Raw genomic sequence first — 10,426 nt, forward strand, 5'->3', positions numbered from 1 at the left:
CACACACACACACACACATACACACACACACACGCACACACAGTACTCACATGCCAAACATACCAGGTAGTATTATAAGAACTTTATACTCATCATAGGTGTAATTTTTTTTTTTTTGGTTAGCTTACTTATTTAGAGCCTATTCTATTCTAAAAGGGCAGCTGACAGGAATATATTGACTGCAACTGTCTAACATAAACAGCCTTGGAATAAGCGTAGCGCTCATTTAAGAGGTAAACATTCGATTTAGGTGGTAGTTTTCAGACTGGCTGTACATATCAGTTACCTTGAAAAAAAGGAAGGGAAAAAAACAAAGACAGATTCCTGCCTTCCACTCCAGACGCTCTAAAACAGGCTCTGCAAGAGTGGGACCTATTAATCTGTTTTGTTTTCTTTTGTTTTACTTCCTCCCTCCTTCTGTCCCTCCCCTCTGCCTGCCTGCCTTCTCCTCAAGTGCTGGCACAGACTGCCCAAGGCTTGGCATTTAGGGCCCTTTCAACTGGAACACTTGGGAAAATGGTTGCTTAGCCTTCGGGGACTCTTCTGTGAGCCTGAAGCATGTTGCTTATGAGAAGGTTTGAACTCATGCTTCCTGATGGGTGACAGGAGTGGTATTAAAAGTGGAAGAGTGTGCCTTTATCAGCAGTGGAGCTGAGGCAGGTTCAACATCATCCAGTTAAAATCGGGGCCTGACTCCCCAGGACATGATTCCGCACAGCAGGTCGTCCTACCTCTGCTTGGCAGTCGGCTGCAGGGAACGCTAGGCTGGGCCACATTCTCCTTAGAGAATAATTTACCATTTATTCTACTGTATCGGATAAAAGTGAAGTCAGGGCCCCAGATTCCTCTTAGAATGAAGATATCGTTTTCATCTAGGATGTTTTTCAAGCAGGCCTAATCAGATGTCTACCTTGAGAAAAAAAAAAGAAAAACAGATAAAGAGAGAGGGAGAGGAAGGGAGGGGAGTCCGCCTTCCTGGTGGACCTTTCTCCCTCCCTAGAATAAGCCATATGAGAAATAAACACCAAAGAAATGGAATGAAGTAAACTAGAATTAACATAATGAACTGGGCACATCTAAAGGAAAGCTCTTTAGAGGAGGTGATGTCTGAGCTGGGGCTTGAAAGATAACTAGAAATACACCGAAAAATAAGAAGGATTAATCTGTAGCATTGGACATGGAACCAAGGCATTGAGAAGGACTTTGTAAGATGCATGAACAAAGTCCATAGACTCTTTAAGGCAGACTGACTTCCGTTAGGGAAAGTATTGCCAAACAGTGCTGAGAGCATGGAAGTGTCGGTAACCACTGCCTGGGCTTTGTCAACTAGCACTCAGGGAAACCTTAGACCAGCCACAACACAAGGGGCACTCCAGGCTGGAGCACCAGTCTAGAACCTTATGCCTAGGCTGCTGGAACCTAGATTTAATCCTTATCCCCAGACTCTATCTTGGCGAGTGTGTGGGTAAGACCAAAGTGGGTATACCTGTCCTTCAGTATGTCATGAGCCACCATCCTAGGTGCTCAAACGTTCCTTCCACTCAGCACCCCTTCTGTATAGGCCCCCACAGTTTAACCACCTCTTACATCAGTGCATCTGTGTGCTGGCTACTGGTCCAGGTCCTGAGATTAGCCCCAGTAAGTGCTGTCCATGGACATTGTTGCCAGGCTCCTCTCTCCTCTGTAATGAAAATAATGATCTCTTTAACCTTTACTTTGCCCTGTTTTGCTTCCTATTTGGACACCTGCCCATAACCTGACATTTGAATGACCTCGCTCCTTTATTCATCTCCCTTCCATAACAATGAAAAAAATTTAAACTCAAAGGAAAATGAGATGTGGTTCATCAAGAAGAGAAGGGAGGGGAAGACCTTTCAGTAAGGCTGACAGCTTATGCAAGACAGGCTCGGGAAGTGATTAGTGTTCCACTTTGGCTAGGATGTGGGGGTGAGGAGAGAGAAGCTTAGCTGGCAGTGAGGCCAGGAAGATGGATGGGACCAGATTATCACGGCCTTATATGACATACTATGGAGATTGGTCTTTATACTCTAGTTCATTGGGAGTCATGGGAGACTCTTAAGCATGATAATACATATTCTGAGCAGGCTGAGCTGGAAAAATCATTATGTTGACAATGGGGAAGATAGATGGGGACATAAATTGCACTGGTCGAAAGTCCATGTGCCCGATGCTTCGAAAGATGAAAACTCAAAATGTCACAGTTTGGAGTAAGGAAAGTTTTACTGATCGAGAAGGCATCAACAGAGAAGATGGGAGTCCTAATCCTCAAATCCATCTTAAGAAAGTACAGTGTTCAGGCTTCTTTTATGTCAAGGGAAGGAAAAATGGGAGGGACAGTTGTAAAACTCAAGACCCAACCAGAATCTTTGCAATGATTAGCATGTCTCTATGCAAGACTAAGCAGAAGCTGGGAGCCTGAAGGCCACGGGAACCACACAGGCTTGAGCAAGATGGAGTCAGAGAGACCAAGCATTTCACTCTGTTACAGGAGGCAGGGAGACCAGTTAGGAGGCTAATCATGTGGCAAGAGGTGATAAGGCCCTGACCTATGACATTGCCAGTAGGAATGAAATGGAAGGAGAGATATGAGGTAGACTTAATAAGACCTTGCTGGCTTCTCAAGCATGGAACATTGGAAAAGGAATAAGAGAGAAAGATCGAACTTATGTAATTAAGTAGGTGGTAACAATAATGAGCTGTGGAGCTAGATGCTTTGAAATATCTGGATGGAATCACTTCCCCAGTTTTTCAAATGACCACTTTGGCACTGGTCTGGAAGGGCCACCCCTACCCTGGCTTTGCCTTTCCAGTTCGGATTTCTTAGTGAAATGTCTTTCCTCCTTTATCCACAGCTCTCAAGGAAGACTTCCAGGAGATGAGAGTTGAGGCCTCAGGTATGTAACCTCCCACTCTTGATTACAGAACCTTGTTACACATAAACCTTCTTTATGGGATCTGAGTTTTTGAGGACTGGAATACCATGTAGGCCCAAAGGGTGGAAACTCACCTCCTTGCCTCAGTTCATTACCCTATAATTACATAACCCTTAAACTTACTGCCTTCCGATTCTGAGGTTCTCTGAGTTTTTAAGTCTCTTTCTTCTTGCCTGTCTTTCTACCTACACCAAACTACAGTGTAGTTTTAGAAATTGCCTTTGCATCCTGGGCTGTGACATTTTGGGCAAGTACATTTCCTTCTCTGAGATTCAATTTCCCAATCCATAAAATGACAAGATTGGAACCTTCTAACTCTGACATCATTTGGGCCCATAAGAAGATCAGTAACCTCTATTTTGGTGTCATAACAGGCACTGAGTATCCACCTTAGTATCTGTAAAAGGACTTCATTCCTTCAGACCAAATCACTATTTCAGTCTTACCCTCCTGAACCTTCATCCTTAGTCCTTTATATTTGTCTAATGTAAAACACTTTCATATCCATTAGCTCATTTGATCCATATTCAATGCCAGAAATACGGAGGGTATTTTGTATTTTAACTCAACAAATAGAGGAACTGAGGGTCAGAGGAGATAAGTAACTTGCTGAGGTCACAGGAACCATGGAAGACCATGGACACTTCTTTCTCTAGGAACTCTGATTGTGTGACTCTCAGATTGCTGGCATAAACATGGACCAATATACCACATAAATGAGATCCAGGTGTCTGCAGCAGAGCTTTCCATGTGCTCCCCAGGCATCCTTTTCTTTTTTATCATTGCCAGTCCTCACAGGTCCTTGGGTAGATAAGGTTTTTCCTTATCAGCACTCATGGAGGTGAAGTCCCAGTAAAAGGAAGTTTACAATTATTGTAATACCATAAAGGCAGTGGCCATGCAATGGGGCGGGGGTGACCTCAGAGATATCAGGCTTCTGCATCTCCTGTAGACTTCTGGGGGGTTCGAGTTGAAGCAGAAGGCCCACAGTTTCTATTTCTGATTCCAGCACCATCTTAGGCCTGTTTCATGACATCAGAGTTATAAGGGCCTTTATGTAGACAGCCCCTGTTGATCAGAAGAGTAGCTACCAATTGTCCGGTTAGGTATCTACCAAAGGACGCCCCACTGCTCAGTAGCTGTTAAGTGCTTGACCAGTCCTAGTTAATTCCCTCCTCTCTTCTTTTTCTTACAGGTTTTTAAAGCCTTGGCCTCAGAGGACCCTTTCCCGGCTCTGGAAGGGTCTTCCTCCAACCCTTGTGTGCTGAGTCAATTTGTGTGGAAGAGTAGTAGCTCCTTTGTGGCCCTGTACCTTTAGGCTCTGGGATGCCATAAAGTAAGGGGCACATGTCCTAGAACAGGTTTATTTCTCCTTTATATTCTGTCTTCATTCCCTCAGAAGTTCTTTCTCCAGCTCCCGTAGGACTGTGAATGGCTGAACTCCCTCAAGCCAGACTCTGTAAAAACCAAGCACTCCACTGACCTGAGTTGAAGAGGGGAGCTCGGTTTTCAACTCTTATTTGAACTTCCTGCCTCCCCAAAAGAACATGGAACTCTGAGAGATTTGGGGCTAGCGAATGATCTCAGAGGTCTTACCCTAAACCAAAAGCTACTTGAGTTGGGGCCATTGCTTAACTTGGAACCAGGGCAGCTGGAACGTTTGCTGAACAATGGAGAATCATAACATGTCTCTTGCTAAGGATATGGACCCTGGTGCCAGGCTGGAGCGCTGGTGCTGCAATAAGTTTCCAAGACCCCGTGTGTTCCTTCATCCAGCCGCTTAGGACAAATCTGCAAAGCATGTTTTGCATGTCAAAGCCTAGGTCTCTTTGAATTCTTCTTCTGCCTGTTTTCTCCTAATAGCTTCCTTTCCAAGCAATCGAGAAAGAAAAAAAAATTGCAAACAATTCTCTAAAAAATGGAGACTGTTTCTCCTGCAGGAGTTCCAATTATGGGTCAAATGCTGGAGGAAAAAAAAAGTTAAGATGGATTGAGGCCAGGCAGCTGTCACTGTTGCGTCATGTGTGTACCTTCTGCAGATAAACTCTTATTTTCTGAAAGAAGCAGTCCTTCACCCAGTGCCTACGGATTCAGGAACGTCACGAAGCCTCTAAAACGGTATGCAGAATTCTATGACAGTGTGCCTTTCCTGGGAAGAGATCCATAAGATTCGACTGCATTTCAACTGGGCCTGTGGCCCAATAAAGGTTGAGAAGCACAGCCCTGAGATAAAAGACACTTTTTACAACCCATCATGTATTTGATTGGAAGGGCCTTTCAAAATAATAATGTAGTCTAACCTCCTAGTTTACCATTGGGGAAACTGAGGCAGAACATGTTAGCAGCCATGCCTAAGCAAGATCCCAGGCCCCTGGGCTCCTTCTATTTAAGGTTCTTTGCATGACACCACACATTTCTAGCAAGGGGCAGTATGATGGATGACTTTACTGATCATCATTTTGGGGGTTTGGCTGTTACCCTCTTTTGCTAGCCCCACATATTTGCCACCAAATGGAAACCTTGCAGACATAAGCTCCTAGTCTTCCCCATTTGCCATGTCAATCGTTGGAAAGGAACTAAAGCGCAGTTGGTGTAGTGAGTGGGACATCTGAGGAGCAGACATTTCTGATGCCTGACAGTTGAAGGGAAGCTGCTAGAGAAAGTCATGGCTCATGGCCCAGCGTGGGAGAAAGGGCTTTCCAACTTGGGCCTTCCAGCAAGGCCCTGCTGGTGTACCGACTGCAACACTGAGAGAGAAATGGAGACATGGGGGTGGGGGAGGCAAGAGATAGGGTGAGATAGAGGGAGATGGAGGAAGGTGACGAGAGAGAGAGAATGAATATGAAAGAATGAGTGTGCACGCATGCCCAAACCAACTCTGAGATGCCTTTGGAACAGTGTGTTTCTGAATGGCAGTAGGCACTTTCAAGACTAAACTCTAAATGTGGTCTATTGCTGAGTTAGTAACACATGGGCTAAACACACTGAGAGCCTGTCAGGAAGTAATTGACTGGAAACTCGATGTCATTCCCAATGAAGACATGCCCAGGTAGCCACGTTGGACTCTCTCAACTCTAAGCCCAAGTTGCCAAGAAACCCAGAGCAAGAGAGCCAGCCAAGTGGCCACCATTGTACCCGCTGCTCACCCCCAAAGGAAATCCCTGTGAGGCCCACTGTTCTCAACCAGGTAGTGCTTGTTGAGCCCAGGTCTCGGAGCTGTGGCCTCTCTGCTGTCCCATTAGAAGACTAAAGCAAGCCAGTGTGCAGGTTTGCAGCCTCAAGATCATGGAGAACTAGAGAAAGCCACTGTGATCCCAGTAAAACAGGTGTCCCAGTAATGTGGCCATGACATTGCTGTCCTGGGACACTGAACGAGAGCCTGTCCTAAAGAGTTGGGACCACCAGTGTGGTTGGAGGCCATGGAACAGTGGCTGGCTAGTTCTGCCACTGCCCTGGGCTATACCCAAAGAATGGCGAAGGATGAACCTAGTGTTTCCCTTTTCGCAATCTGATGTAAAAAGCAAAAGCTTTCTATGGTGAGGCACACTGTCATGGAATGCGACTGGCCTGGGTCAGGCTTGAGGGATGGATAGTCATTCAGTAGAGGCTCTGGGAGGGGGATGGTCATCGGAGAGTGGCGATTCCAGGAAGTTATCCACGTACCTTGCCTGGCAGGTTAGAGAAAGTGGCCATGGATGAAGTGTGAATGTGAATCTCATGGTGGTAACATTTCCTGAGCACATATTAAGTGCTAGGAGCTCCATACACATGATGTCATGCAGTCCTTCAACATGCAGGTAGATGCTGTCCTCATTTGGTAGATAAAGGATCTATGGCCCAGGGGGCTAAAGGAACTCGCTCAAGGTCACACAAATGTAAATAACAGAACTGTGACTCTAATCCAGGCCTCTGTGACTGTTCCCCATGCTGCTTTCCCTGTGCCACACAGAGGCCACATTCCTGGAGATGACGCGACTCAGACTCTTGCCGGCCTAACAAGGTAGTAACAGGCAAGGGTTTGAGGGGAAGGAGGGGATGCAGGTCCAGTTTCCAGGGGAGCAAAAACTGGGCTGGAAGGGATTTCTGTGTGGCACTTTCTCCTCACCTCCAGTATACCCTGTAGATAGTGTTTTACAAAGATCATTGAATTTTACCTTGTGAGATGGGTGATTTCTTTTTCAGTTGGTAGTTTGTAGGTCCTTGGCTAAGCTGTTTCTCAAAGGAAAAATGAAGGTCCTGTTTGTGTCTGTGTACTGCACCAAGTTGGTAACATTTCAGCTCAAGACAACTGGCGTCATCCACACATGCAGTTCAAGAAGTCGGAAAGGTCTCAGTACCTCGTGGCCAAATCCCTACCAGGTTTTTCTGCAGCAACAGCAAAAGTTATGAGATAATTTAGAATAAGAAACATTACTGAAGTTTTTGTTTAAAACAGGGAGAGTGTGTGTTTGTAGGGGGGGGGTTGTCTAGCCACTGAGGGGCGAAACTCAGCATCCCATTTTAATAATGAAATAGTGTCATGTAGAGTGCTAAAATAATTGGCTATCATGGTGAAGTCTCCTTTCATTTTCAAGAAGTTCCTTGATTGTGTAATAACTAGGAAAAAATAGTAGAGAAAGAAGGATTTCTGTGACTAGAAAAAAATTGCTTTTGAGAGAAAGTAGATCAATGATACTGTTTTGAATGTAGCTGCAGACATGGCCTTGACACATTACAAGCCCAGAAAAAGCTTCAGAAGCATTCAATAATTGCAGAGACAAGCAAGACGCCGTGAAGAGCTGTTTTTGATGAAGACAAGCCTTCATTTTCATAAGAAAAGAAGCACTTGGTACCAAGGACATTAGTAGATGCTAGACTGCCTATGTGAAATACATATATGAAATCAGAAAAACGAATCAAATCCTGGGGTCCGTTCATGTGATTTTCAATAAAGTATGCTGACTGTCTAGTATTAATGGCCTCCATTTGCAGTTTTGTCATGGAAATAATCTCTGTGCATAGAAGGCGTGACTGCAGCCACCACGTACTACTCATTTTATCTTTCACGGAACCTTGTACCTGGGAATCTCAGTGTACAGCCTGCTTTTTGCCACGCCCTTGTCCTTTCTTCAGGCCTCACAACATCACTGCAGGGTAGGTGACAGCCCCATTTTACAGATAAGGAGACTTGAGGCTGGGGGGGGGGAGGGATGAGAAATGATTTGCCCAATGTAACACAAGCAGGGATTGATAAAAATGCAGGCCTGGAAGTTTCTAATACACCAACTACCCCGAGTAGTAAAGGAATCCCAACAGTAAATGGAGAGGATGCTTAGAAATGGGACTAATGGAAACAGTATCTGCAAGTCTTGCTACTCCAAACACGGTCCGTCATCAGCCTGAGCATCAGCATTACCTGAGAGCTTGTTAGAAATGCAGGCTCTTGGGCCCCACCCAGACATGTGGAATCAGAATCTGTATTGTAATAAGACCTCCAGGAGATGTCTAGGCACACGAAAGCTTGAGACAACAAACAAAGCAGGTTGAGGAAGGAGGTCTCTTGGTGAGGCAAAGACCAAAAATGGTGGATAAGGCCCATCTGGTGGGTGGGGAGTGCTTACAGAGAGTGTGTCCATAGCTGCCTGTATCTTACATGGCTTTGTGCGTTGTCTTGTACTTTGATGACCTGTGAATGAAGTTGGCGCACTTCAGAGAATAGTGAAACCAGTCTAGGGAGTAAAAAGACTGAATGATAAGTGACTTTCAAATCTCTGAGCATCAAAGGCAATGAAAAGGAAACTTGAGCAGTGAAGAGAGCTTTCAGGAGCCATGGAGGTCCAGATTCACCACTGTTAACTGCTTCTCTCTGATGCTGAGCAAGTTCCCCCCCACCTCTTCTCGGCCTCAGATTGTCTGTCTTTAAACCAGGTGGTCTGAAAGAGCCTTTTCAGCTTTGACATTTTAAATTCTCAGCTGTGGGTTTTACTACAACCTACATTGTAAAGAAAACATGGACATCTCTACTAGGTTTTGTCTGGCCATAGTTGAGCATCTTCAGTTCACATAACAAGGGTTTTTCCTGGGAGGAAGTCTCACAGTCATGACAAAACAACACTAATAAGAACGGCCAGGAAGTGTGATGGGCATAACTAGTTCACCAGCTTGAAGTTGGCCGGTATTTTAATTAAAGTGTTAGAAGGCATCCAGACTGCTTTGCGAACCAGCTGCTTCAAATCACATACTTGGGAATCAACTTCCACGCCCTGAATAGGACTTGCTTTGCACGATTTGATAAACTGCTCTGACTTGGACTTTTCAGGGATAGTTTGTTGGGGGTAGAAGGGGTTTATAAAAAAGAGAAAATTCCTGCTCATCCTGCATCTCTACTTGTCTCTGTAGCTGACTCTGATGTCCCTTAGCTGAAGACAGCTGGCTGTAATCTAACCTTTTCAAATGCAGAAACAGACCCAGAGAGGAGAAGGGACTTGCCTAAGGCCACACGCCAGAGCCAATGGCAGAAAACAGCTGCTCAGAGTACCAACCCCTGCCTCTGCTGTTAGGGGCTCACCCCTTCATTGGGGGAGTTTTGTTGGGTTTACACAGATAATCCGGGATAATCTCCCTATTTTACAGTCAGGAGTAACCCGAATCACACCCTCAACATCTCTTTTGCCACATAACCGCAGTCCTGGAGATTCGGACATGGGGTCTTCTTGGGGGCCATAAAGCAACAACTGCCTACAGAAGCCCTGCCTTTCCACATAGTGACACGTGATGGTCAGCGCCTTAATCCTGGGGAAGACTTGATGTGGACAGTAAGCAACCCTGGTGTCCAACTTCTCCCATCTGAGGCGCACACGGACACAGTGGGGCAACACACCAAATAAAGCAGTAGGTGGAGTACGAGGGGGCCCCTTTAAGCTGAATGTATTTCTAGATGGCACCTTGATGCTGGTGACCAATCCCTTAACTATCTGATGGTTTCTAGGAGGACGGGACAGAAGCGGTTTCCCCAGAGGCCCAAGCTGAGACATGTATTCCATGTACATCTTGATAATTGACACTACTGCATGTGGAATGTGTCTCTACGTGCTTTGCATGGGTTTATTGCCTTTGTCCTGATAGTATTCCTGTGAGATCAGTACCGGCATTAACCCAATTTTACAGATGAGAAAACTGAGGCACAGAATAGTTAACATCATTTGCCCAAGGTCTCGCAGCCGGGAAAAGGTGAATTCAGGATTCACACCCAGACCATGCCCTGTCATTTCCACCAGAGTGGGAAAATTCTCCTAGAGGAGAGGTTGAGGCCAAAGTTCCTTGCACCTTGGATCTTCTAAGCTTGCCCACAGGGTGCTGGTATTCCGGTAATCCAGGTCAGCCCAGCTGAGTTTTCTGTAGGATTCAGTTCACTTTGGAAGCTTGCTGGGGTTTAGGGAGCCAGTGGAGTGCAAAATAAAGGTGCCTAACCTTTTCTCAGGGTCCAGGCGGAT

General features: G+C 45.6%; 1 protein-coding gene across 2 annotated transcripts in view; it reads left to right on the forward strand.

Annotated features, from left to right (window-relative positions):
- Positions 1–7,905, forward strand: part of OPHN1 (oligophrenin 1) — a 286,883-nt gene extending 278,978 nt beyond the window's left edge. For both annotated transcript variants that reach the window (XM_019648067.1, XM_019648068.1), the window contains exons 24-25: positions 2,874–2,915; positions 4,150–7,905. In XM_019648067.1, the coding sequence (XP_019503612.1) occupies positions 2,874–2,907 (34 nt within the window). In that variant the 3' untranslated portion in view covers positions 2,908–2,915; positions 4,150–7,905. The remainder of the gene's footprint in view (positions 1–2,873; positions 2,916–4,149) is intronic.
- The last annotated feature ends 2,521 nt before the right edge of the window (positions 7,906–10,426 follow it).

The sequence above is a fragment of the Hipposideros armiger genome, unplaced genomic scaffold, assembly GCF_001890085.2.
Source record: "Hipposideros armiger isolate ML-2016 unplaced genomic scaffold, ASM189008v1 scaffold_119, whole genome shotgun sequence".
NCBI classification, from domain to species: domain Eukaryota; kingdom Metazoa; phylum Chordata; class Mammalia; order Chiroptera; family Hipposideridae; genus Hipposideros; species Hipposideros armiger.